Source organism: Pan paniscus, chromosome 9, assembly GCF_029289425.2.
Source record: "Pan paniscus chromosome 9, NHGRI_mPanPan1-v2.0_pri, whole genome shotgun sequence".
In the NCBI taxonomy this organism is placed as follows: domain Eukaryota; kingdom Metazoa; phylum Chordata; class Mammalia; order Primates; family Hominidae; genus Pan; species Pan paniscus.
The window spans coordinates 68,513,530-68,541,039 of record NC_073258.2 but is presented as its reverse complement, the minus strand read 5'-3'; the positions used below and the strand labels follow the sequence as shown (position 1 = coordinate 68,541,039).

The 27,510-nt window shown below is 56.9% G+C and overlaps 2 protein-coding genes across 10 annotated transcripts; both read right to left on the bottom strand.

The window, feature by feature from the left end:
* Nucleotides 1-1,664: 1,664 nt before the first annotated feature.
* On the bottom strand, nt 1,665-10,828 carry SSH3 (slingshot protein phosphatase 3). Of its 7 annotated transcripts, none has more exons than XM_003828716.6 (14): nt 10,569-10,828; nt 10,105-10,142; nt 9,253-9,487; nt 7,321-7,442; nt 7,170-7,241; nt 6,847-6,912; nt 6,546-6,734; nt 6,344-6,437; nt 5,981-6,109; nt 5,825-5,871; nt 4,741-4,887; nt 4,316-4,516; nt 3,945-4,218; nt 1,665-2,693 (listed from the first exon to the last, which is right to left on the bottom strand). In XM_003828716.6, the coding sequence occupies exons 1-14, from the start codon at nt 10,632-10,634 to the stop codon at nt 2,397-2,399; spliced, it is 1,977 nt and encodes a 658-aa protein (XP_003828764.2). In that variant the 5' UTR covers nt 10,635-10,828; the 3' UTR covers nt 1,665-2,396. The 7 variants fall into 7 exon arrangements, with proteins under 7 accessions (XP_003828764.2, XP_034789014.1, XP_034789016.1 ...); XM_034933123.3 differs by having other exon boundaries at nt 1,665-2,457; nt 10,569-10,807; XM_034933125.3 differs by having other exon boundaries at nt 1,665-2,457; nt 3,945-4,120; nt 10,569-10,807.
* Nucleotides 10,829-11,775: 947 nt separating this feature from the next.
* ANKRD13D (ankyrin repeat domain 13D) lies at nt 11,776-24,858 on the bottom strand. 3 transcript variants are annotated; one of them, XM_034933126.3, is made up of 16 exons: nt 24,672-24,858; nt 24,013-24,148; nt 23,780-23,904; nt 22,702-22,747; nt 22,477-22,620; nt 22,043-22,232; nt 15,136-15,202; nt 14,649-14,730; nt 14,372-14,433; nt 14,137-14,267; nt 13,365-13,511; nt 13,113-13,270; nt 12,862-12,978; nt 12,609-12,772; nt 12,437-12,528; nt 11,776-12,141 (listed from the first exon to the last, which is right to left on the bottom strand). In XM_034933126.3, the coding sequence occupies exons 1-16, from the start codon at nt 24,759-24,761 to the stop codon at nt 11,928-11,930; spliced, it is 1,965 nt and encodes a 654-aa protein (XP_034789017.1). In that variant the 5' UTR covers nt 24,762-24,858; the 3' UTR covers nt 11,776-11,927. The 3 variants fall into 3 exon arrangements, with proteins under 3 accessions (XP_034789017.1, XP_034789018.1, XP_063464677.1); XM_034933127.4 differs by lacking the exon at nt 13,365-13,511 and having other exon boundaries at nt 24,672-24,806; XM_063608607.1 differs by lacking the exon at nt 24,672-24,858 and having other exon boundaries at nt 23,780-23,918; nt 24,013-24,152.
* Nucleotides 24,859-27,510: the final 2,652 nt, after the last annotated feature.

Sequence of the window (27,510 nt, the reverse complement as noted above, 5' to 3'; positions counted from 1 at the left end):
TGCCAAGGATTCCTCTTCTGGAAGGGAGGTAGAGGCTAATCTAGCAATGTCTAGATAGCATGTATTGTTAAAATGTATCAAAGTGTAGCCAGGCGTGGTGGCCCTGTAGTCCCAGCTACTCAGGAGGCTGAGGCGGGATGTCTTGAGCCTGGGAGGCAGAGGTTGCAGTGAGCTGAGATCACCCCACTGTACTCAATAATAAATAAATAATAAATAATATAAAATGCATCAAAGTGAAGAGGGGTACTTGGGGATTTTCAGGTCTAATCCCTTTATTTTACAGAAAGAAACAGAGACTCAAAGCAAAGTAATTCATAAGTAGTGAAGCTGGGGCTAAATCCAAGTCTCCTGCCACTGCGCACTTCAGGGTTAGAGCAGTGCTAGGAGTCCCACCAGGGCCTGGGTGAGAGATTCATTCTTAAAACTGGGCGTGAAGTCTCAGTCACTGAGAATGCTTGGTGCCAGCTCCCATCTCTGAGGACTGCTTTGAGGGAAGGAGTTGAATCCGGCCCCTTCCCCAAACCAGGGTAATGTATCATAGAGCAGAGAGCATACATAATCTTGGGAAGAGGGATAGAAGTGACAAAGATGGGCCAGGCGCAGTGGCTCACGCCTGTAATCCCAACACTTTGAGAGGTCGAGATATGCAGATCGCTTGAGCCCAGGAGTTCGAGACCAGCCTGGGCAACATGGTAAAACCCTGTCTCCACAAAAAATAAAAGATAAAAATTAGCTAGGCATGATGGCACATGCAGGTAGTCCCAACTACTCAGGGGCTGAGGCAGGAGGATCCCTTGAGCCCGGGAGGTTGAGGCTGTAGAAAGCCAAGATCATATCACTGCACTCTATTCTGGGTGACAGAGCAAGACCCTGTCTCAAAAAAAAAAAAAAAAAGAAGTGACAAAGATACAGCCACTTAGCTAGGTGTGCCTGTGGTCCCAGCTACTCAGGAGGCTGAAGTGAGAGGGTCTCTTCAGCCTGGGAATTCAAGGCTGCACTGAGGCATGATCGTGCCGCTGCACTCCAGCCTGGGCAACAGAACCAGACTCTGTCTCAAAAAAAGAAAAAAAAGATGGAATGACTAACTCTTCTTGGACACTAAAGTTGAGCAGAAGGAACCCCTGGGCAGGAGGGGAAGTGTCACCAAGGGTCCTTCTTCCCAGGCCGCAATAGCCTGGCTTGGAAAGTCAGGCCCTTTGCTTTGTAGCAGGAGGAAGGTGATTCTTGGGACCCAAAACATGCCAGAGAACCTGACGCCGAGTGTCCCAAGGAGGCTTCGCTTTTGGAACAGGCTTGGTCCTGTCCAGGTAGGCACTTCCTCATGAGTAACCCCTTCCAGCTCTCACAGTGGAGCCACATGCCTGCTGCCCGCTGACGACTTCTTCCCTTGCCCGACCTGTCTGAGCGGGTGGGTGTGAGCAGGTCATATTTACCAGGCCCTGCCCCAGGAGATGGGGAGATAGCACTGACCTCCTCTCTTCTCTTACCCAATCTTCCTACCACGCCACGCCCAAACACGGCACTCCCCCAAATAGGTCTGTCGCGAGCCACCTGGGAATTGTGAGGAGACTGCTGGGAGGAAGGGGCGGCCACCCTCCCCAGCCAGCAGAGAAGGGTCTGACTGCAACACAGATGGCTTCATCGTCACATTGAAAATAACCAAATATGAAAATGTGTTTTATTTCTCAGTACAAAGCCAGATACTGTAAGGCTATGAAAAACTGACTAGCCAGAGGCCAGAAAGGACAAAAAGAAGACTATCTCTGGCCTGGTGCCCTGTGATCTGGCGTGGTGTAACAGGAGGTCTGGGGACAGCAGCAAAGACCTGGACCGGTCGAGGTGGATGAGGGAAGCGATCTGCCAGCCCTTCCAGCCTCCCGCGGCTGGGGCTTGAGGATCCTGCCTGCCTTTGGGGGCCACTGGTTGCCTGGCCTGGCTGGTTCCAGGAATGAACTGGGAGAGGACAGGAGGTGCAGGGAGGGGGCGGGGGTGGGAGGCGTGACCCTTTTTGCACGGGAAGCTCTGTTTTCATTCCGTGCCACAGGTGAGTGTGCAGGGCTAGAGCTGAGAATGAAACTAGGGTGCTGTTGCCCCCAAAGGCACCTTCAGTCCCTCTACCACATCCCAGTTAGAAAGTCTTGAGCCCTTGGACAGGCAGACATGGGCCTGGGACTTAAGGCTGTAGGAGGTGAGGCTGTAGTGACAGGGGTGGGAGGTGAGGCCGTAGTGACAGGGGTGGGAGGTGAGGCCGTAGTGACAGGGGTGGGAGGTGAGGCTGTAGTGACGGGTATGGGGCGGAGCTGAGAGGAATGTGTGCGGCAACAGACGTGAGGATGTTTCTCCAAGGAGTTGTGGATCCTCTTCAGTGTCAGGGGAACGTGGGCATGTGTGAGGGCTCAGGCCTCACCCTCCTCTCCGCTGTCATGCACGCTGGCCTGTCTCACCACCTTCCGGAACCTGGGTGTAGAGGAAATGCAGGGCTCTCCTTGCCCCTGCCCCTGCCCCTGCTCCTGCTCCTGGAAGGCCTGGGTCCGGTTGGCCACCACGGCACTGCCCTGGAGGGTAACCACTGACTGGCGGGACTTCAGGGCAGGCTGAGGCCCCCTGTCCACCTGCTGGCCTCCCTTGGTCCTTGCAAGCTGTGGGAAGGGCTGCAGAGGCTCTTCATGTGAAGACTCGTGGGAAGAGAAGACCTGGACAGGTGTGAGGGTACGGAAGCCATGGGAGGCCTTTCCGGGGCAGGGGTGCCCAAGCACAGAGCCAGGAAGATCTGGGGCAGGGGTGCCAAGCACAGAGCCAGGAGGAGGCGAGGGCTGGAATGTTTGTGGCACGCACGCCAAAAGCCAAGCTGTCCACAGCCACGCTTCCCCGGGAGGGAGGACAACATCCCAACCCTGCTGCCCCGCTCCTTGAACCCTACCTGCTTGTAGCTTCCTTCTGGCCCCCAGAAGCCCTCCTCAGCTCCCTGGAGACCCAGGCCTCCCTGCCCTCCTCTCCTCCTATGCTTTCTCTGCCTTTGCGTAGGCAGCCGGCAGGTGAAACCCGTGCCGGCACCAGCCCCTGAGCTGGGCTGGGTGGATGCGTGCGTCCGGTGCTGGGTGAGGACCTCCTGCCTTTAGCAACGCCCACACCCGCCCATCAACCCACCACGCCTCCCTATCCTTCCCCACCCGCACCTCCTCCAGGAAGCCTCTCCCAAATGTTCCTGCCCTCAGTGGACGCTCCTTCCTCCAAGTCAGCCATTTGGCCTTGAGTCCCAGACAGGGCCTGGCTCCCAGGCTTAGGCTTGTGCCCGCAGCACTGAGCATCAAGGGTGCTGACTTAGGCAGGACTTGGGCGGCGTGAGTGCGCAGACTCCTCCCCACCCCATCCTTTGAGGTGCTGCTCCTCAGACCAGGGAGGGGCTTCAGAGATTAATTTAGCCTCCCCACCATGGGGTTAGAGATCGCCCCCAGGGCCTGCAGGGGCCTGTGGAGCTCATGGCCTGGGGAGGCAGCCCTGCCCCTGAGACAGCTAGTCCTGTGGTCAGGCTGGAACCTGCCCGCGATCGAGGCTGGAGCTGGCTCACCCAGGAGCCTTGGAAACAGACACTGCTTCCTGCCCTGCCCCCGTGACCCCTCTCCAGCCTGTGCCTACAGTGCCTCCGCCTGCCCTCACTGGATCTCAGCTGCTCTCAGGGGCCCAGGACGTGGCTGGTCCCCATCTTCAGGGGTACTCATGGGACAGGCTGGAGACGCTGGGTGCTAAGAGATACTGGGCTGACTGTGAAGGAGGCTGGGACCAGGCCCCCTGGGTCCTCCCAGGACACCCTGCATGGGCGGGCCAGACTTAGCCCGGGTACGCCCTGCTCAGGTCTACAGTCAAACGCCCATCCTGGTCTTTCCCCATCTCCCTCCTTATGGCCCCCACCCCTGCAAGCTGAGCTCCCCCAGCCCCAGCCTCACCTCTGGCATGTCACTGGTCTCTGAGGTGCTCTCCAGCTCCAAGGAGGGCTCCAGAAGACTGATGGACCTCATGACCCCTCGGAGGTTTATACGTGGCCGTGGCCCAGGCTCTTCTTTCGGGGCTGCCTGGCTCTCTTCCATGCCTACAACCTTCTCCTCCCCACCACCCCCAGGTTCTGGCGGAAGAGGTGGGAATGGTGTAGAGACTTCAGGGGCTGGGCGCTCCTCTGGGGAGACCCCACCCACTTTCTGCTCCCAGACATGGCTCTGGCGGCTGTGAGGAGGTGGCCCTGAGTCAGCTCTGAGTGACCCAGCAGCCACCCCCAGCAAACCCACCTACTCACCCCCTGCCACTCGCTCCCATCCCATACCTGGCCGTCAGGATGCCCTGGTAGATCTGCAGCTGGCGCAGGAAGCCGGGGTTGGGGCGGGCGATGGGCCGGAGCTCCTGCACGTGGCGCAGGGCCTGCTCCAGGCTGCATTCATACTGCTTCATGGCATAGGCCAGCACTGTGGCCGCCGAGCGGCTGACGCCCATCTTGCAGTGGACCAGCACGTGGGTGCCCTGTGCTCTGTGGAAGCAGGCCAGGTTCAGCACCCTCCCCTCACCATGAAGGATCCCGCCTCCTGCAGGGGAGGGCAGGTGAAGGGCTCACAACCAACTGAGAGTAGAGAAGGAGGGAAGGACACTGAGGGCTGGAAGGAATGGCACAGCTGATGGCAGAGTGGGCAGGAGGAGGGCACTGGGGGCCGCTTGAAGCCACAGTGGGGCAGGCAGCAAAGCCAGGAGACTGACCTTGCAGCCTCAATGAAGCGGTGCGTCTCCTTCCAGTGTGGCAGCAGCTGGGCCGACTCCTCATCCCAGAGGCGCACATTGTGGTAGGTGAAGCGCTCAGGGTAGAAGTTGTCAATCTCCCGGGCCATGTTCAAGATGTGGGTGACCCTGTCCCAGAGGGCCCAAGGCCAGGCTGATGTGGGCAGAGGTACCAGGCCCATTGGCCATCGGACCTGGCAGCCCCTGGGCCTCGCTTTAGCTCTGAGTTTCAAGTCAGATGGAGGCAGCAGTGACAGTGGGAGAAGTGACCCAGCTGTCACCTGGCTGTGACCTTAGACCAATCATTTTGCCCTGCTGGGCTTGTTTCCCCATCTGGTCCAGACAGCTGGGCCAACTGCAACTCCAGCCCTTCAGTTATTCTCAGAAATGAGTTAGAGAACAGCTTTTGAGCTAAGCTGAGAGTGGGTGGGTCTGCAGCAGTGGGTGGCAGGGGCTACAGCAGGTCCCAGATGCCCATGGTGGGCAGATGACAGGTACCTGTCAGAGCAGGCAGCCAGGTCCCCACGGGGAGAAGGGCAGTTCCTTCTTCCCTGAGACAGGGCAAGGTGGAGAAAAGGCTTTTTCTCTCTTTCTTTTTTCTTATTTTTTAGAGACAGGGTCTCTCTCTGTTGCCCAGGCTGGAGTGCAGTGGCGTGATCATGGCTCACTGCGGCCTCAATCTCCAGGGCTCAAGCGATCCTCCTGCCTCAGCCTCCCAAGTAGCTGGGCCCACAGGCGCATTCAAGAGGAGCCTTTTTCTGCTTGTCCAAGGCAGTTACAGCAGTATGCGCTACTGCTTCTCGTCTTGGCGTGGCTGAGGCCCTTTGTTTCTGTCCTTGTTTCGCAGTGTGGATGGGGGAGGAGAGTGGGCGGGGGCTGGCCAGCGGGTCTCCTGTCCCCCCACCTGGGAGCCCACACCAGGGCAACAGCCCCAGGACAGAGTTAGAAGCAGAGCTAGCAGCTGCTGAGGGTGGTCCAGGGGTTTTTGAAGCTGGCTACCACCCAATGCGGGGAGGCCAGGAGAAGGGAAGATGGGGTGGGTGGCCCAAGGGGCTCGTAGCCCTACCTGTTCCTCTGCAGCTCCTCCAGGTTTGCTGCGTTCCACTCTGAGCCCTGGGAGAGAGGGAACAGCACATTTCTCCTCTCCTCCAGCCTCTGCTCCTGGCCCGCCGCCCTCACAGCTGCCAGCGGTCCCCATGGCCCAGGCCTGGCTGAAGCTCACCAGGTAGAGGTGGGGGAAGATGCGGGAGGCTCGGTCCCGCTGTGCCACCAGCAGCAGCATCTGGTTGTCGATGAAGTCACGGTACTGCTGGAGGGGGAGCCCCAGGCGCAGCTCCAGAGCCTGGCGGATCTGCAGGCAGAGCCCAGGGCAAGAGAGGCTGGGGCTCTCCTAGTGCCCAACCTGCCACCTTCCCTCTGGGACCTCTGAAGACAGCACCCCATCCCATCTAGATGGATTAGGGCCAAGGCCAAGGCATCCAGGAATGGCTCAGGACTGGAGACAGGCAAGGTGGGGAGGGCTCCCAGGAAAGGCAAGCTTGCGGCCCCTGCTGGAGGGGACTCGGTCCCCGGGCCCCCTGCCCACCTCTTTGGAAGTGACACTCTCCAGGTCACTGGCATCCAACACTTTCCACAGCTCAGCATGGATCGCCTGCTCCATCTGCTCCTGTTCTGAGGACCTGGGAGCAGAGCCCCTCAGTCAAGGGGCCCTTTCCCCTCTCCACCATGCCCGCCACTGCATTATCCTGCCTTCCCCTCCACCCAGTCCCTCCCCTCCACACACTGACCGGCCAGGCTCGGCGCTGGGAGGCCGCAGAGACTCCAGGTCGGCCATAGCCGTCCACTCATTGAGGCAGCTCTGTTCGGAGTTCAGTCTCTCCTGGTAGTGGCTGGCCCAGGTGAGGGCACTGCCACCCGGTACAAGGCCACTGCCTAGAGCTGCCTCACATGCTTGGTGCAATACCTGGAGTGTGGCCCTGAGACAGGAGGAGAGGCTGGGTCACACTGTTCCCTTGCTGCCCTTCCCCAGGCCCTGCAGCCTCCTTCGAAGGAGAGGCTGGCCTGAGTCCAGGCAGTCTCTGTCCTTACCACATGGTCTGGATGGAGATGGGCTTGAAGATCCGGCTTTGCCCACCAGACGTCACGCTGAAGCCCCTGCGGGAGACCAGGCGCAGGTGAGGCCAGACTCCAGGCTCTGCGACAGAGAACCCATCCTTTTGCCGGATACGGGAAGCCGAGACCCAGGAGTCAGGTGCCTTGCTCAGGGTCACGGTGAATCTGACGTGGAGCTGGGAGCAGGCCCCAGAGTCCCAGCCTAAAGTTCTACTGTACCCTGGTGCCCAGGCCCCGTCACATCCGTCACACTCAGTTATTCCACCCTCCAGCCCCCACCTCCAGTTGCCATTGCTTACCCGTCTCCATCTAAGTACACCTGGGTGTCACTCCAGAGGGGCAAGACCAGGCCCAGGGTGCAGCTGGGGGAGCTGGCAGGGGACAGAGGGAAAGCCATTGTCCCCCCTGTCCCTCACCTCTTTGCCCCTCCTTTCCTCTCCCTGCTCGAACCTGCTGTCAGGGAAATCCACGCCCAGGAGGACCGTCTCATCCTGGCTCAGACCTTCTCCTCGTGTAGAAACTACCAGCAGGTAGCGGAGCCGGGGAGGCCGGGCTGCCTCCAGCTGGGCTGCCTGGGGGGAGATGAGGAACCCAGGGTCACAGTGGCCCCAAGGACCCTGCTCCCCACCTAGACACCCCAGGCCCAGAACAGTGCTGACCCTGCTCCTTCCTCTCCCATCCCCCCTCTTCCCAGATGTAAAATCAGTGGGTAAAGAGGGACTGTGTGGAAAAAAGCGGGGAATGGGACTGACATAGGTTGCACATTTTTTGTTTCTGCTGAGGAAGGAGGTTGTTTTTGTTTTTGTTTTGAGATAGGGTCTCACTCTGTCGCCCAGGCTGGAGTACAGTGGCACCATCACAGCTCACTGTAGCCCCGAACTCCGAGGCTCACATGATCCTCCCACCTCAGCCTCCCAAGTTGCTGGGACCTCAGGCCCATGCCACCATGCCCAGATAATTTTTAAGTTTTTTGTTGAGATGAGATCTTCCCTATGTTTCTTGGGCTGGTCTTGAACTCCTGGACTTAGGCAATCCTCCCTTCTCAGCCTCCCAAAGTGCTGGAATTACAGGCGTGAGCCACTGTGCCCAGCAAGAAGGAGGTTTTTTCTTTTTTTTTGGCAATGGAGTCTTGCTCTGTCGCCCAGGCTGGAGTGCAGTGGCGCAATCTCAGCTCACTACAAACTCCATCTCCCGGGTTCACGCCATTCTGCCTCAGCCTTCTGAGTAGCTGGGACTACAGGCACCCGCCACCACGCCTGGCTAATTTTTTGTGTTTTTAGTAGACACGGGGTTTCACCATGTTAGCCAGGATGGTCTCGATCTGCCCGCCTTGGCCTCCCAAAGTGCTGGGATTACAGGCATGAGCCACCGCGCCCGGCCAGTTTTTTTTTGTTTTTTTTTTTTTACCCTGTCACTTGCAAATGCTATCATTTCATTTGAGAAATGTTTATCACCAAAGAAATATTAAGGACAAAATCTCACGATAGGGGATGATACTTCTGTTGTAAATTCAGTTTTACCAAAGATTCACTGCATCTTGTTTGCCACGTCTTGCTGAGGACGGCGAGCTGTCTCCACAAGTATTTGAGCATGAGCGCTCCAGCTCCACCTGGACTCCCTTCCTCCGTGGGGCTGGAGTCCTCCTCCACTCTGCCTGGGTCCCTCTAGCACACCCTCCCCTAGTGGGTGTCTAGCAAGCCTGCCTTGTGCACTGGTCCATTTAGGGACAGCTCACATCATCAGAAAAGTCTTCTACTGGTTGAGGAGAAACATGCCTCTGGAATTCCCACCTCTTGGACCTAATTTGGCCCTATTGGCTCACACAGGACAAACCTCCCCTGTTCTTTCCCTTCCAGAGACCTGCAGCCATGACCTCACCCTGTCAAAATATCTCTGCCCAGGCCGGGCGCGGTGGCTCACGCCTGTAATCCCAGCACTTAGGGAGGCCGAGGCAGGCGGATCACGAGGTCAGGAGATCGAGACCACCCTGGCTAACACGGTGAAACCCCATCTCTACTAAAAATACAAAAAAAATTAGCCAGGCATAGTGGCGGGTGCCTGTAGTCCCAGCTACTCGGGAGGCTGAGGCAGGAGAATGGCGTGAACCCGGGAGGTGGAACTTGCAGTGAGCCGAGATCACGCCACTGCACTCCAGCCTGGGCAACAGAGCGAGACTCCGTCTCAAAAAAAAAAAACAAACAAAAAACAAAACATCTCTGCCTGAAACAGCAGAGTCACTGGCATATGGGTAACCCCAACACTCCCCAGGCTGCCCCCTGCCCTCACACCATTGCTTCCCAAGCAGACACATACACAGGGCTCCATTCTGCCCTCAGGCGTGTCTCTTCCCCCCACCCCCCGGAGCTCCACATGGGCCCTCACCAGGCGGATGTCATCCTGCGGCCTCAGCAGCTGTACCATGAGGTGCAGGTGCTGCCTCTGCTCCTCCTGTTTCTGGGGACTCTGGGATCCTTGCCCGAAGTCTGTCTGGTCCCCGCGGAGCTCCTCCTCACTTGGGGCCTCCTCTGTTGGCTCAGAACTAGCCTCTGCTGCATCATCATTGTCCCCTCCATCCTGCAGTCCCAGGACAGCCCCACGGAGCACCGCAAAGCTCTGCCTGGCAGGGCAGTGGGCAACTGTCATGGCTCCTCATTCCCCTTAGGGTAGGGGCTCTCAAAGTCTAGCATGCATCACATTCACCTGCAGCCCTTGTCTACACGGATTCATGGGCCCCCACGCGGTCGATAGGTCTAGAGTGGAGGCCTGAGCATCTGCATTTCTAACCCCTCGGCCCCTTGGCAATATTGCTGAGAACCAGTCTTGGGGGCTTCCAAGCTCTCAGCCCCTCTACTCTAGCTCATCTGTGGGGAGAGGGGGCTGCTCCTTTTCCCCTCCCACCTGTTTAACTCAAGTGCTGCTGGGAACATGGTCCGGGACCCAGGAGTCCTCAGGCCCATCATGCCCTCCTGCCGTTCGGCCCGTGGCCACCACCTGAGCCAAAGCCCAGGGCAGTGGATGAGGAAGCCCCAGCTGACCAGGGGGAGGGTGAAGGCAAAGGCCGCCCTACCGCGAGCCCACCAGCCGGCCCCACCGGGAACGCTGCCCCACAAATTTCGCAGTGGGCTTCGCTGCGCGTCCTCCGGGGAGCTTTCTGTCCCTGCACCTGGAGCCCAGGACGGCCGTGGCCAGGCCCGGGGCAGACGGAAGTGTCTGCGTGGGGGAGGTGGCGCTCACCTTCGCTGGAGTCGACTCCTTCGCTGGACCGCCTGGTCCTGCCGAGAGAGCAGCCCCAGGGCAGGGTGAGGGCGGGGAGGGCTGTCCCCTCCCCTCTCTCAGGAATTCTAGAGTTGGGGGAGGCCAGAAAAGGCGCCAGATGCCAATCCTCTTCCCACCCCAGTCCACGCCCCACCGGGAGGCCCCGTGGAGCCCCGGCCCAAGGCCAGGTCGGCTGGGTGGGCGCCGAGGGTGGCGGGGGGCGCGCTCAGATCGGGGCCTCCGCAGCCCGGGCGGCGCGCAGGGCTCTGGATTGTGCCCCGGCGCCAGTACCAGAGACCCTCGAGGCCCCCAGCGCCCTCCAGCCCGAGCCCCGGGGCCCCCTCCTCATGTCCCCGTTCGAGAGGAGCCCGCTGGCGGGCAGGACGCGCTCCCAAGCCGGGGCAGCAACTGCGTGGGCGGCACCACGGCCGGACCACACTCACCCAGGGCCCCACGGGCGTGGAGGCGCCGCTGCCCGGGGGCGAACGGCTCACTGTGACCAGGGCCATGGAGCCAGGCCGCGAGCACCTGGGCTGGCACCGGGCACGGCCCCTTCCCTCAACCCCGCGGACAGTCCTGGACCCGCAGGACCAGGAAGGACGGACGGCGCCACCCGGGCCTGGCACCTCCTCGGGGGCGGCCCTTAAAGGGCCAGACACTCGCCCAGCCGGGCCCGCGGAGCTTCTCAGGGCGGCCGGGCCCCGCCCCTCCGGTCTCCGCTGTTCGGCCCGCCCAGCCCCTGGGCACAGGTCAGGGGCGAGGCCGGGGGCGGGCGCAGGTGCGGAGCCCGGAGACCCGGAGGGCAAGAGCTGAAGGCCGGGAGTTTGGTCCCCCTCCCAGGAAGCGCCCGGCCCGGGCCGGCCCAGCGGGAGCACCTGAGCTGTTCTGGGCCTCCAGCGTCCTGTGCCCTGCAGAGGCGGGTCCTAGGGAGGCAGAGCTGAGGTGGGGAGGTGGGGGACAGGTCTAGAGAGGATCAGGCACGGCGCGCCCTCGGCCAAGGGCCCCCACCCCAAACATTTCTCCCTGCTGGTCGGCCTTCTCGTTCCCACTCCGCAGGAACCACTGGAAGACAGGCTTCCGGGGAAAACGGCCTGGGGTTTACAAATAACCCAGGAAGCCCATGAGGGGCTCTCAGGTCCACCTCGGAGGCGAGCAGGGCAGGGCTTCCAGCTACGCAGGCGGAAGTGACTTGCGCAAACCCAACCGCAGAGAACAAGCCGCAGTCAGGGCCAGGGCCTGGGCTTGGCTGCAGGGGTCGGCGTCGGGGCTCTTCCCAGCTGGAGGTGAATGGTGCCTGGGGACCCAGGCTTTTCCTCCCCAACAGGCACGTGGGCCGGTTTCCAGAAGACCAGGCTGGGTGGCAGGACGAACCGGGTCCCCAGCAGGTGGGACAGGGCACAGGGGATCTGACTTTCACAGGACGCCTGCTTGGTAAGGACACGTGACTCTCGCCAGCTCCTTTCAGCCCTGAGGGGCAGAGGGTGGGGGGTGGTCTCCTCATTTTACAACTGAAGAAACTGAGGCTCAGATAGGCTAAGGGGACCATGACCAGGATTCAAGCCCAGGTCTGAGGCCGCCACCCACAGTGTCTCTCCACAGCGCCCCACCTTCAGGGTCCCCACCGCTCCAGCCCAGTGAGCAGAGCAGCCCTGCTGCGACAGTCTCTTTATTTCCATCTCAGTCTCCCCTGCCTGCTCATTCCTGGGGCTCCAGGCCCCAAGCTCAGCAGCAGAGAGTTTATAAATAAATAAATTACAAAAGCGGGCAGGGAGTGGCCTGGCCAGCCCTCCCAGGGCTGTGGCTCAGTGCTCAGTGAGTGACAGCTGCAGGATCCGCTGTAAGTCCTCCTCCTCCTGCTGCCCGCGCCGCTCCCGCTCCTCCTGCTCCCGTGAAGACAACTCCAGGGCCAGGCGCAGCTGCTCTTCAAAGCTGGGTGGACCGGGGGCTGGGGGTGTCCTGGGAGGGGATCCTGGGCCCCTGGGCTCTGTGGACAGCTGCAGGCTTTCCTGGAGGGCCCTTTCAGGCAGGGCAGGGGAGGGAAGAGCAGGCCAGTGAGCGCCAAGGCTGGGGCAGAAGCCGAGGGGCTGGGGACCGGCTTTGGAGGACAAAGGCAAAGACAGGGTGGCAAGCAGAGGAGACAAGGCAGGGCCCTGCTTCCCCACCCCTCACACCACCTTTGGTGGCAGATAGCGCTGCTGACAGAGGGTGGCCTTGCAGAGGGCCTGGGGTCCTAGCACCTTCCTGCTATCCCCCTCCCCGCCAAGCCAGGGCTGGGGGGACAGGGACCCAGCCAGCCCCATGAGGGGCTCACCGCTCCAGCTGAAGCTGTTCCTCATAAACCGTGGCCTGGGGAGGAGGGCGGGCACCGGGCCGGGTGTTGGTCAGGGCTTCCCAGACGGTCACCTGCAGCCACCAGAGCCCACAGCTGTCACTTCTGCCCTGTGGCTGCAGAGGCCAGAGCCCACCCCCTGCGCAAGTCCCACCTGCTCCGCCTCGGTGCCCGCTTCAAGCAGGCTCTGCTGGATGGCGAACTGCAGGAGGTCATCGTCCTCGTCCCGGAGGGGCTCGTTGCGCTCCATGCCCAGCACGCTGTACCCGTCGGGCACTTCAAACACGGTGGGGTCCACCTCGCACGGGAAAGGGTTCCCTAGGCAGGTGGCAGAGGGGCCACGCTCAACCCGCGGGGCTTGGTGACCAGAAAGCTGTGCAGGCTCCCTCTTCCTCCCGTGGGGGTACCTGATGCGGCGACAGCAGAGCTGGGGGCCGGCACCCACACGGAGCTCAGGGGCTCATCACAGCCACACAGGTTGCTGAAGGTGATGCGGGCATTGAGCACGTGGAAAAGGGGAATCTCTGTGAGAAGACAGCCATGCCTGAGCCCTGGCGGAGAGCCACCTGTGCCTCCGGACCCTGCAGCTCTCCAGGGACTGCGCTGAGGGAGGGCGCCATGCCTGAGGTCCTCCCGCTGCCTGCGCCCAGCCTCTCACCAATTTTGACGGGGAAGCCAGGTGGAAGGCGCAGAGTGATGAAGTCGCGCAGCTTGGCAAAGTGAGCGTTGCTGATGGCCATTAGGTCGATGATGGGGGTCACCTGGTCACCCAGGGAGAGTGGGTGCTCTTCACTCAGCCACAGGGTTGCCTTGAACCTGCCCAGCCGACCACAGGACATGGGTGAGGCACCGCTGGTGGCCCTTCCATTGAGGACTGCCCTCTGGTTCGTGGGCAGCTGCCTTTACCCACCTTCTGCCTGGCCTGGAGTGCCCTGCTCTGCTCAGATGCCGCTGCCCGCCTCCCCCGGGAGCTGGTGTCCTGGCCACGTGGCCCAAGCTGCCCTCCTCCCTGGGCCCAGGCTGGGGCTCCTGAGGATTTCGTACCAGCTCACCTGGTCTGGACAAGGAGGCCAGGTGCCAGGCTGTGGGCTTCTCTCTGGGCCTGGCCCACAGCCCCGTTTTCCTCCTCAGCCCAGAGCTGGCCACCAGCTCACGTGTTGCCAAACTTTTATGTCCAGCACACCCCAGGGCAAGACTGCCAGGGTTCGAATCCCAGCGACTGTTGGGTGGCTAAGATAATCCTCCTGAGATGGTGGGGAGAGCGCTAGGCTTGTGCAGGCACTGTGCCTGCTGTTACGGCCTATACCTGCTCAGGGCTCCTCACGAGGCAAGAGCGTAACTGTTCTGTTCCACCAAGGCAGACGCTCCACTCCCAGGCCACGTCGCTGGGGGCCCTTCCCACTGTGCCACGCTGGCCCCAGCAGGTACTCATGAAATTCAATAGAAAACCATACATGGGTGGCACCATCCATTCATCAAAGACAAACTACCGGTTCTCTGTGCCAAGCCCCTTGCTAAGGGCTGAGGACCATGGATAAGGCAGACATGACTCCTGCCCTCCAGGAGTGGAGTCCAGAGAGAAGCCAGCCGAGGGAGTGGGTCCCTCACTATGACAGGCCCAGAGAGGGGTCTGCAAGAGCCCTTGTCCCGAGGCAAGTCCCCAGCCAGCTCTCAGACCTCACCTCTGTACTCTGCTGGACATCTCGATGGGGCGGCCAATGTTCCGTGACTCCAGGCTGAAGTTGGGGTCGAAGTACTCCTCAGGGGAGATGGCTGTGGGGTTGGTGGGGCTGGCTGCCTGCTGCACGGGGGCCTGCGTGGGTCCCAGGGCGGACTCAGCCATCAAGGCGACAGAGGGTGCCCTCCCGCCCAGGCTCGGCCCCCTGCCGGCCCTGTCTCGACCCAGCCCCGGCTCACCCCGGTGTGGGAGGAATGCTGCTGCGCCATCCCCAGGAAGGACTGGAACGGAGTCTTCCCCGCTACGGAGAAGGGGTGGGAGCTGGTGAGGGGTCACTATGCTCGCATCGCCCCTGCCCACCTCCACCCCTGGAGCCTCCTGTCTGGGGGAAGAGGGGTCAGACGGGAATGGGGAGGCCTCCCAGCTCATCCTGGGAAACTCTGGCCCCTAATCCCAGGCCAGGGTGACCCCACCACACGGTGTGACCGGGCAGCAGGCAGGCGCACCTGGGTTTACCTTTGCTCCTCGACTTGTCCTGATCAGAGAGGTGCTCCGTGCGTGTGCGTGTCACCAGCTCCACGTTGGTGGCACTGTACACCTGGGGAGCAGGGGACACGGGGAGCTGGGGGCTCAGAGCCTGCTCCCCACACTCAGCCTCACCAGTGCAGAACCCAGGTCCTCCTGTCCCAGAGACAGATGAGATCTTGCTCCCCAAAATGGAGGAGGTGGCAGGGTCTGAACCCCGGGAAGTCACCAACGAGGAGATGCAGCCCCAGGGTCAAGAGGAACACACTCCTCTTTTGATCTCGGTACCCTGGGTAGGGGCCCGTGATGTGGGTGAGCCCTGTGTACTCCGCAGGGGCTGGGCACTCAGGCCCGCTGAGTTCCCACAAATGCTCAGGGTTTCCAGAGCCCAGGGGCTACTCTGGGATGGATGTGGAGAGGAGCTGAGTTCCTGGACCTCATCTCCTACCCCCAGCCCCCCACCCCTAGCCTCTCCTGCCTTGGCCTCGTAGCCGCTAACAGTTTCCATCTTCTCAGACCGCCAGCCCCAGATACCACATTTGTTCCTGAAACAGACCAAACAGGAGCTGGTGAGGACCTGCACCCTCACACGCTGGCCAAAGCCTTCCTTTCCAAAGCCCCCTCCAGCCAGCCTGCCCGGGGTGCCCAACTCTCAGGGCCCCTTCTCGCTATGAAACATGGAGGACCCCTGAAGAGGGTGCCTGGACGGGGGGGACACTTGAGCATGGACTTGGGACTAGAAGACACTGAGGAATTAGCATGAATCTTGTGAGGTATGATAGTGTCAGGGCTGGGTTTAAAAACATCCTTGTCTTTTAGAATTGTGCAGAAGCATTTACTAGAAACATTAGGACATCTGGGATGAGCTTTGACATACTCTAGGAAACATTTTTAAAAAGGTAAGGAAGGATAGATTCAATAAGATTGGCAAGATGTTGATAAATGTTGAAGCTGGGTGATGAGTAAGTACATTATCTCTTCTTTCATATATGTTTGAAATTTTCCAAAATAAAAAGCTAAAAGAAAAGTATGTCAGTTGGAGACTCCAGTACCCCACTTTCAATAAGGGATAGAACAACTAGAAGATCAACAAAGAACCAGAAGATAAGAACAACACTACAGCTAGACTTCATAAACAGGTTAGAACACTCTACCCAATAACAACCACACACACGCTTCTCACGCGCACACGGAACACTCTTCAAGGCCATACACTAGGCCATTAAGAAAACCTCAATAAGGCCAGGCGCGGTGGCTCATGCCTGTAATCCCAGCAGTTTGGGAAGCCAAGGGGGGTGGATCATGAGGTCAGGAGATGGAGACCATCCTGGCAAACATGATGAAACCCCGTCTCTACTAAAAAATACAAAAAATTAGCCGGGCACGGTGGCGGACGCCTGTAGTCCCACCTACTTGGGAGGCTGAGGCAGGAGAATGGCGTGAACATCGGAGGCAGAGCTCGCAGTGAGCAGACAGTACCACTGCACTCCAGCCTGGGCAACAGAGCGAGACTCCGTCTCAAAAAAAAAAAAAAGAAAACCTCAATAAAATTGAAAGGATAGAAGTCATACAATGTATGTTTTCCAACCACAATGGAATGAAATTAGAAGTCAATAGCAGAAAAAAAAAACTTTGGAAACTCACAAATATGTAGAAAGTAAACAACACACTCCTAAATAGCCAACGTCTCAAATAATAAATCAAAAGAGAAATCAGAAAATACTCTGAGATAAACAGGAATAAAGACACAACATATCAAAACTTATGGCCGGGCACAGTAGTTCACGCCTGTAATCCCAGCACTTTGGGAGGCCAAGGCAGGCAGATCACGAGGTCAGGAGATGGAGACCATCCTGGCTAACACAGTGAAACCCCATCTCCACTAAAAATACAAAAAATTAGCCGGGCGTGGTGGCAGGCGCCTGTAGTCCCAGCTACTTGGGAGGCTGAGCCAGGAGAATGGCGTGAACCCGGGAGGCGGAGCTTGCAGTAAGCCGAGATCGTGCCACTGCACTCCAGCCTGGGCAACAGAGCAAGACTCCCTCTCAAAAAAAAAAAAAAAAACCAAAAAACTTATGAGACACAGGTAAAGGCCAGGCCAGGCCCGCTGGCTCACGCCTGTAATCCCAGCACTTTGGGAGGCTGAGACAGGCAGATTGCTTGAGCACAGGAGTTCGAGACCAGCCTGTGCAACATGGTGAAACCCCGTCTCTACTAAAAACAGAAAAAATTAGCTGGCGCCTGTGTTCCCAGCTACTCAGGAGGCTGAGGTGGGAGGATCACTTGAGCCTGGGAGGCGGAGGTTGCAGTGAGCTATCACACCACTGCACTCCAGCCTGGGCGATGGAGTGAGACCCCATGTCAAAAAAAGAAAAGACATGCCTAGAAGTATAAAAGTAATATGTGTGAATGCCTATATTAAGAAAGAAGATCTCAAATCAATAACCTTAACCTAACCTTCCATGTTAAGACAATGGAAAAAGAGCAAACTAAACCAGAAAGAACAGAAAGAAATAATAAATATTACAGTAAAGGTTAATGAAATAGAGAATAGAAAAATAATAGAGAAAATTAATGAAACCAAAAACTGGCTCTTCGAAAACATCAACAAAATTGACAAACCTTTAGCTAGGTTGACCACGGTGGGCAAAAAAAGAGAGAGAAGACTTGGCTGGGGGCGGTGGTTCACACCTGTAATGTCAGTGCTTTGGGAGGCCAAGGCAGGAGGATTGTTTGAGGCCAGGAGTTCAAAAGCAGCCTGGATGACATAGTGAGACCACATCTCTACAAAAAAAGAAAATTAGCTGGGCTTGGTGGTGCATGCCTGCAGTCCCAGCTACTTGGGAGGCTGAAGAATCACCTAAGCCCAGGAGTTCAAGGCTGCAGTGAGCTCTTATCATGCCACTGCACTTCAGCCTGGGTGACAGAGTAAGACTCTGTCTCAAAAACAAAACAAAACAAAACAAAAACCTCAAATTACTCACCAGAATCAGAAATGAAAGAGGGGAGCAACAGAAATAAAAAGCATTATAAAAGGATACAATGATAGCTGTACACCAACAAATTTTATAATTTAGATGAAATGGACAAATTCCTAGTGAGACACAAACTACCAAAACTAATTTGAGAATAAATAGATAATCTGAATAGATGGATAACAAGTCAAGAGACTGATTGGTAAATATAACAACAAAAAACTACACACACACACACACACACACACACACACACACACTCAGGCCCAAACGGCTTCACCACTGAATCCTACCAATCTTTTGAAGACAAATTAATACCAATTATTTGCAAACTATTAAAAAAAATAGACAAAGAGGTGACATTTTCCACTTCAGTTATGAGGCATCACCCAGATACCAAAACCAGACATATATCACAAGAAAACTACAGACCAATATCACTTATGAATATGGACACAAAATCCTCAACAGAATACGAACCAACCAAATCTAGCAACATATGAAAAGAATTATACACCACAACGAAGTGGAACTTATCACAGGAATGCAAGGTTGGTTCAATATCCATAGGTCAATTGATGTATCAATAGAATTTTTTTTAAAATCACATGATCATATCAATAAACACAGAAAAAGCATTTCACAAAATCCAACATCCTTTCATGATAAAAACACTCTAACAATGAGGAATGGAAAGGAATTACCTTAACCTGATGAAGGGTATCTACCAAAAACTCACAACTAATATCATACTTAATGGTAAGACTGAATGTTTTTCCCCTAAGATGAAGAACAAGACAAGAATACAAGGATGTCTGCTCTAACCACTTTTCTTTTCTTTTTTATTTATTTATTTACTGTTTTAGATGGAGTCTTGCTCTGTCACCCAGGCTGGAGTGCAGTGGCACAATCTGGGCTCACTGCAACCTCTGCCTCCTGCGTTCAAGCCTTGTGCCTCAGTCTCCCAAGCAGCTGGGACTACAGGTGCCCACCACCATGCCTGGCTAATTTTTTTTTTGTTTTTGTATTTTTAGTAGAGATGATGTTTCACCATGTTGGCCAGCTTAGTCTCAAACTCCTGACCTCAAGTGATCTGGCTGCCTCAGCCTCCCAAAGTTCTGGGATTACAGGCATGAACCACTATGCCCAGCCTGCTCTAACCACCCCCCCTTTTTTTTGAGATGGAGTCTTGGTCTGTCGCCCAGGCTGGAGTGTAGTAGCGTGATTTTGGCTCACTGCAAGCTCTGCCTCCCGGGTTCACACCATTCTCCTGCCTCAGCCTCCTGAGTAGCTGGGATTACAGGCGCCCGCCACCAAGCCTGGCTAATTGTTTGTATTTTTAGTACAGATGGGGTTTCACCATGTTAGCCAGGATGGTCTCGATCTCCTGACCTCGTGATCCACCCACCTCGGCCTCCCAAAGTGCTGGGATTACAGGCGTGAGCCACCACATCCAGCCTCTAACAACCTTTAATCAATATTCTACTGGAAGTTCTAGTCAGAGCAATTAAGCAAGAAAAAGAAACAAAAGGCATCTAAATTGGAAAGGAAGAAATACAACTAAATCTATTTACAGATAACATAATCTTATATGTTAAAAAAATACTGAGGAAAGGAATCCACTAAAAATCTACTTGAATGAATGAGTTTAGCAATGTTGCAGGATACATGGTCAACATACAGAAATCAATTGTAATTTTATACATTTGCAATACACAATCAAAAAATAAAATTAAGAAAAACATTTGATTCGTAATTGTATCAAAAAGAATAAAACCCTTAGTGGCCAGGCACGGTGGCTCACACCTGTAATCCCAGCAAGGTCAGGAGTTGGAGACCAGCCTGGTCCGACATGGTGAAATCCTGTCTCTCTAAAAATGCAAAAATTAGCAAGGAGTGGTGGTGGGCACCTGTAATCCCAGCTACTTGGGAGGCTGAGGCAGGAGAACTGCTTGAACCCAGGAGGTGGAGGTTGCAGTGAGCCTAGATTGTGCCACTGCACTCCAGCCTGGGCAATAGAGTGAGACTCCATCTCAAAAAAAAAAACAAAAAACAAAACAAAACAAAAAACAGAATAAAACACTTAGGAATAAATGTAACAAAAGTGCAAAGCTTACACTCTGAAAACTATAAAATAATGTTGAAAGAAATTAAAGAAGATCCAAATAAATGGAAAAACATCCCATGTTCACGGATTAGAAGACTTAACATTGTTAACATGGTATATTCCCCAAACTGCTTTATAGATTCAGTGCAATTCCTATCAGAATCCCACCTGACTGTAGAAATTGACAAGCTGAATCTAGAATTCATATATTCTGCCTACACTGTGTTGTGAGAAAAAAGAAAATAGAATTCATATAAAATGCGAGGGTCCCAAAATACTGAAATAACCCTGAAAAAGAAAAACAAAGTAGGAAGACTCACACTTTCCAATTTCAAAACTTATTGCAAAGCAACAGTGATTAAGTCAGTATAATACTGGCATAAAGACAGACATGTAGACCAATGGAACTAATGTGGGAGTCAGAAAGTAACCCATTTATCTATAGTCAACTGATTTTCGACAAGGGTGACAAGACCATTCAGTGGGAAAAACATAGTCTTTTCAACAAAGGGGGCTAGGACAACTGGATAGTCACATGCAAAAGAACCTTCCACTATACACAAAAATTAACTTAAAATGGCTCAAAGACCTAAGTGTAACAGCTAAAATTATAAAACTCCTATGACTCAATAATCAAAAGATGACCCAATTTTTTAAATGGGTGAAGGGATAGGTGTGGTGGCTCATGCCTGTAATCCCAGCACTGTGGGAGGCCAAGGTAGGCAGGTCGCTTCAGCCTAAGAGTTTAAGACCAGTCTGTAGACTCTATCTCTACAAATAACTAAACAAAATAATTAAATGATATAATAAAATAATTACAAATAATTTAAAAATTAGCTGGGCATGGCAGCATGCACCTGTAGTCCCAGCTACTTAGATCACTTGAGCCTGGGAGGTGGAGGTTGCAATGAGCCATGATCATGTCACTGCACTCCATCCTGGGTGAAAGGCCAGACCCCATCTCAAAATAAATGTTAATTAAATTAAATAAAAAATGAGTAAAGGATCTAAATAGACATTTCTGCAAAGAAGATATACAATTGACCAATAAGCACATGAAAAGATGCTCAACATCATTAGTCATCAAAGAAAGGCAAATCAAAATCACAGTGAGCTATCACTTCTCACCCACTAGGCTGGCTAGATTCCAAAAACAAATGAGTGAATAATGACAAGTGTTGATGAGGATGTGGAGAAACTGGAACCCTCACATGCTGCTGGTGGGAATGTAAACCAGTACAGCTCGTTTGGTAAACAGTCAATTAAACAATGAGTTATCAGTAACCTAGCAATTCCACTCTTAGGTATATACCCAAGAGAAATGAAAACATATGAAAGAGAAATTAAAACATACGTCTACACAAAAACTTGCACATGAATACTTAGAGTGGCATTATTCATAACTGCCAAATAATGCAAATAACCCAAATGTCTATCGATGGGTTAATGAATAAACAAGATATGGTATATTCATACAATGGCCACAAAAAGGAAAGAAATAGTTACATGCTACAACTTGGATGAACCTTGAATATATTATACTAAGTGAAAGAAGCCAGACACAAAAGGCAACATATTATAAAATTCCATTCATATGAGAACTCAGAGTAGGGAATTCTACAGACACAGAAAGTAGATTAGTGGTTGCTTAGGACTGGGAGAGGGGATGAGGAGTTTGGCGAAGAGTTAGCTAAAGGGTGGGGGGTTTCTTCCTGAGGTGATAAAAATGTTCTAAAATTGACTGTGGTGATGTACAAATCTGTGAATAAATATACTAAAAGTCATTGAACTGTATGCTTTAAATGGGTGATCTTATATGGTATATGAGATTATATCTCAATAAAGGTTTTTTTTTTTTTTTAAGTGTTTCCACCGACTGTTAAGGCAAGAGGGGGCATGTGTTGTCAGAGAAACTCTTGCTGGAAGGGTCAGGTTCCTAGGCTACCCACAAAGGATTCTGCCCCCAACACAGCCGCACCAATGACAAGCCAACATTGGTGCAAAGAGCTGCCGTGAACCACAGCCTAAATCTTTGTCTTAATGGGAAAACATATGAGGTCAGAAGTCAAGAAACTGGGGACATCTTGACCTGACCCCTCCCCACAAAGGTGGCCACAGGAGCCCAACCACCCCGGCAGTCTGAGTGAGACACGGGCTGCAGCAACCCACCTGCCCCTGAGCAGTCCCTTGTAAGTGAGCCCAGAGGCCTGAACCAGGATCTTCAAGGATCGCCCTGCCCTCATTAATGGTGGCTCTTGCTATCCGTCCCCATCCCACCCACGGTGTGCCGGGACCCGACCGACCTCTCAAAGGCCACATTACGAGTGTCCAGGTGGGTGGAGACAATAGGAGAGGTGAGGCGACTGGCCACATGCTCCTCGCTGGGCCGCATGGCGGCCAGCAGTGTTTCGGGCTCCTGCAGAGCGAGCCCCAGCGTCTCCACATGCACCACCTGCCGGTCATGGTCCACCTCCATCACCAGGGCTCCTGCCTCTGCCGGCCGGTAGGGGTGGACAGAGGGGGCGCAAATCAGTGCTGGGCGCCAGCAGTGCAGAGAGGGCGATCATGTACCCTCAGCCACCTGCTGCCAAGTGGGTCAGCCTTGGCCCCTGGATGCCCCTCCATCCCCAACCTCAGCTTCCACATCTGGAAAGTGGAGAGAAAAGGCAGCACCGTCCTCCCAAGCCGCAGGAAACCCAAGGGCCGAGGAGCTGCAATGAGTTTGTCCAGAGCTCACCCTGGCCCTTGAAGATGAAGCTCCTCCGGCCCCGCTGCCAGGTCATGTGCTCGAAGCCCAGGAGACTGGTGTCTACTCGCAGGCTCTCACCCCGCTTCCACACGCGGTACACATCGCTTGGGCACATCTTAGACACAAGGGGCACTGCAGGGTGCACAGGGGTCACTGGGGGTCTTTCCAAAGGCCCCACCCCAAATCCCTGGGAGCCCAGAGGTCCCCACTCACCCCAGCTGGTGAACTCCCACTTCATCTCAACGTAGAAATCAGGGGCCTAAGAGAAACCAGAGCTGCTTGTCAGGGCCCTGCCTGCTGCTGGCTCCAGCAGGCCTGGGAGCCCCTTGTCCACAGCCAGCCCAGCCCTTCATCAGGTCTTTTTTTTTTTTTTTTTTTTTTTTTTTTGAGACTTGCTCTGTCACCCAGGCTGGAGTGTAGTGGTGCAATCTCGGCTCACTGCAACCTCTGTCTCCCTGGGCTCAGGTGATTCTCCACCTCAGCCTCCCGAGTAGCTGGGACCACAGGTGTGTGCCACCACTCCCAGCTAATTTTTGTACTTTTTGTAGAGACGGGTTTCACCATGTTGCCCAGGCTGGTCTCCACCTCCTGGGCTCAAGTGATCCTCCCACTTTGGCCTCCCAAAGCGCTGGGATTACAGGAGTAAGCCACAACGCCTGGCCCTTCATCAAGTCTTGACGCACTGCTATGGCTCAGCTACGCCCAACCACTCTGCCCTGGAGAGGGTGGGCCAAGTGGGGCACTACAGTGGTCCTCGGACAATGAGGCTGTAAGCACCTGGAGGTGGAGGGCCAGCCTCAACCTGGCCATGAGCCTGTGCAGAGCCCTGGGGGAGCCTTTGTTTCCACTGGGTCTCAGAGTCCTACTCTGTAAAGGGGGCACAGTGGCTCCCTCCGAGCCTGCTCCTGGGGTAGGGGGTATGAGATAGTATGCTCTGCCAGCCAGGCCCCTCCGTGTGCTTCCAGAAGGGTGCGTAGTAGCAAGTATTCCAGGGTTTCAGGCCATAATCCACCAAGTCAACCTGAAGTCCCTGCTCCAGGTAATCTGCATTCTTCAGGAGGCCCAAAGCTGGCAAGGCTTCTCTTCCAAAGGGTCCAGTCTCTCCCACGTGAGCCTGGCCGTCTCTCTTTCCTACGTGACCCTGGGCCGGGGTCAAGATAGACAGACCTCCTTGCTGGTGGCAGGAGGCACACTGCACAAACTGGGTGCCTTTCCAAGGCCAGGCCTGGCACAGTAACCAGGGTGGTGCCCTGCCATGGTACCCCACCTCCATAACTGTGCCCTGCTGTACCTGGCGAAGTTTGTTGAGCAGTTCCGGAATGCCCGCCAGCCTCTGCGTGGCCCTCTGGTAGTCCCGATACTGGAGCACCAGCTGCACCATCTCGGGGTCTCCAGTGCTGACTGCCTCCTGCAGGACTGCGGGCACCAGGCTGCTGAGGGGAGCCCTCCAGATGACCCCAGGCCTGGCTGCTCACTGCCCCCCGCCTGCCAGCCTCAGGGGGAACCCCTTGTCCTCTGCAGTACCTGCCCAGCCCTGGAGGTTCTCTTTGCCCACGTTGGCATTGTGTCGAAGGAGCACTCTCACAGACTCCAGGTTTCCCAGAGACACGGCCAGCTCCAGTGGGGTCCGCCCGCGGGGGTCCTCCTGTTCAATGTCGTGCTGGGGGAGACGGGACACTCACAAAGGGCAGGAGAGAAGAGGGCAAGGCAGGGAGGCTGCCAGGGCGAGCAGGGTTGGGAATCGCTGTGGGAAATAAGGACGGCGGACTGACCAGGGAGATGGCAGAGGGTGGCCTGCGTGTCCTGGCAGGGGAGAGGAGGGGGCAGGAGGGAAGGCAGGGGCAGAGCGGGGGTCTGGCGGCGGGGCCTAGTCAGGCAGAGGTGCAGGATGTCAGGAGTTTGGCGGAACCTGGGGACCAGGACCAGAGTTCTTGTTCTCAGCTTGGGTCAGCAAGGATGCGGAAGCGAGTTCTGGCGAGCAGGGCAAGGCCCAGCGCAGGGGAGAGGAGGCCAGAGGCTCAGGCGCGAGGGGCCGGTGACCTGGGCTTGGGATCGTGCAGGGGAGGAAGGCCCAGGATGTGGCTGCGGAGCTGAGCGGCGTGGGGGGGGGGGCTCCAGGACGGAGGCCACAGCCTTAGGTGGGGGACCCGGGGGAAGGGCCGGGTGCCCCAGCGGGGCCTCACCTGGTGGCTGTGCAGTGCGGCCTCCAGTTCGCGATGCCGGTTCGCCCAGACGAGCCGGTGCAGCGGGAAGGTGGGGCCCGGGCCGGCCATGCTGGGCCTCAGCGCCGCATCCCGGCCCCGCCTCGGCTTCGGGCCTGGCACGGCCCCCTAGCCTCCCCTCCGAGCCGCGCCCCAGCTGCGCCCCCCGCGGCCCCCGCAGCAGTAGCGGCGGCGGCGGCGGCGGCGGCGGCGGCGACCCCGCGGGCAGCAGGGAGGGCGGGGCGGGCGGCGGAGCGGGCGGGGCTGCGCCGGGCCGGGGCGGGGCTTCGCGCGCGCCCCCGTCCCCCCGCAACCATGGCAACCGCGGCCAGGCCAGCGCGCGGCAGAGCAACCGCGAGCGCCCGAGGAGATGCCCGGCCTTGGGTCTGCGCCCCGACCTCGGTCGGGCCCGGGTCCGCTGGGGCGGCCTGGAGGGCGGTGCCCGGTTACAGCTCCGCCCGCGGCCCGCAGGAGGCGCCCCGAGCCCTGCGCAGACCCCCGGAGCCGGTTCCGGAAGAGGAAGGCGGGGCCGGAGGGGGCGGACACTGGGCCCCTCGGTAGTGCACGGGCGTGCGCGGCGGGCCGCGGTCCTGCTGCAGCCGTGATGCCTGCGTTTCCCCCGCGGATCCCCTCGCTCGCCCCGGTCTTCCTACCCCAGGTCCCGCGGTCACCGACTCTGCTGGGGTGTGCGGGTGAAGTGGGGCGCCCCGGCTCCCCTCGCATCACCGAGCGAGCACCCGGCCTGGAGACGAGCAACGAGCAGACGCCACTAAGTGCTTGCCGGCTGAGCGGGAAGCACCTTCCCCTGGGACCTGGCCGGTGTCTGCAGGCCCACCGATGCGGGGAGGCGGCCCCCGGGGCCCTGAAGTCAGGGATAGGAGTTCGGGGAGAGAGGGGCGCAGGCCCAGGCAGCGGCAGAGCCGTCCCGGCGGAGGACCGCCCGCGGCGAACGGCTGCCTTCGCCCGCCGCACGAGTCCCTTTTGCAGAGGCTGCGCTTGGCTGCCAGCGTCAGGAGAGGAAGGCGAGTTTCGAAATCAGGGCCGGCCCCTCCACCCACACCGGAACTAGGGTGCAGGCCTCCGTCAGCTCAGTTCCGGCCCTTGATTACTGGAGGCCCAGCCTGGTGTCTGGGGCCCTGGTTTTGCTAGGTGGCCAAGGCTGACCCTCTACTCTCCCTTTCCCTACGTGGAACATGATTGAGGAGGGCCAGCTAGCTTGAGCATCACTTCCTGCTGTAGGGCGTCCTCAGTTCTGAGACTCTGGGCTGGAAGGCCTGATTGCCATTTTTACCCTGCCTTCTCCCTGTAGTCACATGGCGCCTGTGCCATCTGGGGTCACTTTGCCACCCCACGCTATGGTGTCAGTCTGTGAGGTCCTGGGGTTGGTAGCAGCCCGAAGGCTTCTGAATGCCCAGAGCTCACCTGCTCACCACTGCTGCAGCCCTCCCTGGCCACCCCTTTTCTCAGAGGCGGTCCCTTCCCTGAGCCCTCTCCAAACTCAACCCCGACAGGACTTTCTTGGTTCCAGCCTCTCCTGATTTCTGCCATCTTGAACACAGCTCCCCACTGGCACTTAATTCCATGACAGTGCCTTCTCAACCCTCTTCCACGGCCTCCTTTCTCTCCCTGACCCCCACATCCCTGGGAGAGAGCCTGTCCGTTCCCATTATCACCCTGATGCCACCCCCAGGTCCACATTTCAGCTTACTCCAGGACATCTCTGTGCCCAGGGATCCCATGCTATCCCATCAGTATGTCCGAAGCCAACCCAACCACACCTACCCTCTTCCCCAGACTCCCGCCTCACTCAGCCCCAAGTCCAGCCTGTTTCTGCTGGACCACGTTCTTCCCGTCTGGCTTCTTTTCATCTCTTCCTCTCCCACTGCGGAGGTTTGTCTCCCTGCCTCCTGTCCTTCACCTCCCTCCCCACATCCTGCACTCAGTAACCAGGCAATCACTTTAGAGCCAGCTCTCACCACTCTCAGCCCTGTTCCGCACCTTCAAGGGCTCGCTGAGCATGGCAGGTCTGGACTCCATGTCGTTTGTATCTTCATTCTGCAGGCCCTGAGCACACACCTGGCTCTGGCATAGGTTAAGCCTGGCATTCAGTGCCTCCAGGCATGGCTCCTTCCTATAGTCCTCCGGCCAGCCTGGGCCACTCATGAGTCCCTGGCTCTTCCCTGCCTCAGAAATGTCCTCCCTCCTTCCCACACCAATGCTGGAGGCCTGGCTCAAAGGCCATTGCCCCTGACTCTTGTATTCAGCCCTGAGTACCCTGCCCAGCTGCCTGCCTCCCTTCTCTGCCTGGCATGCTGTGCTTTGGCCATGGGCCCCAGCCATGCCCAGCAAAGCCCTGTGTGGAGTGGGCAGCAACATGTATCTGTTTAGTCACCCCAGGGGCTAGGGCAGGGACATGGGGAAAGGGAAGTTGACCAGAAGCCTCTGGGTAGAGGAGAGGCCTAGTGCTGGGGTTCCCCTCAGGCCTCAGGGACCCCTACTAGGGCTGTGCAGTGAGGCCAGAGAGGAGGCTGAAGCCAGAGATGGCCAAGGGCCCAGAGGCTGCGGTGTGACCTAGAGGGAAGAGGTGCCTTGTGACTGTTTCTGGGGAGGGGCCTCAGCTTGGTGCCTGCTGTGCAGGGGTGTTCTGTGGGCCTGAGACGGTCCCAGTCAGCCCAGACACTGCGCCAGGCCTAACACTGTTGGCACCTCCTCCTGCTTACCTGGGAAGTGGCAGAAGCTGCTCTCTCCTCCCCGGGAAAAGGTGAGGAATGGGCACTGGACAGCCACTAGGTGGAGAGGACTGTCAGCTGGGAGGGGTAGG

Bases quoted from the DNA above. Each gene is read 5' to 3' on its own strand.
- SSH3 (XM_003828716.6), bottom strand. From the start codon at position 10,634: ATGGCCCTGGTCACAGTGAGCCGTTCGCCCCCGGGCAGCGGCGCCTCC. The intron at 10,143-10,568 runs GTGAGTGTGGTC...CTCTCTCGGCAG, and splicing joins CCACGCCCGTGGGGCCCTGG to GACCAGGCGGTCCAGCGAAG. The intron at 4,888-5,824 runs GTAGGGCTACGA...CCTCTGGGACAG, and splicing joins GAGGAGCTGCAGAGGAACAG to GGTCACCCACATCTTGAACA.
- ANKRD13D (XM_034933126.3), bottom strand. From the start codon at position 24,761: ATGGCCGGCCCGGGCCCCACCTTCCCGCTGCACCGGCTCGTCTGGGCG. The intron at 12,529-12,608 runs GTGGGACTTGCG...TGGTGGCTGCAG, and splicing joins CGGGCACCGAGGCGGAGCAG to GTGACCGTCTGGGAAGCCCT. The intron at 12,142-12,436 runs GTGAGCCCCTCA...CCTGCCTGAAAG, and splicing joins GAACAGCTTCAGCTGGAGCG to GGCCCTCCAGGAAAGCCTGC.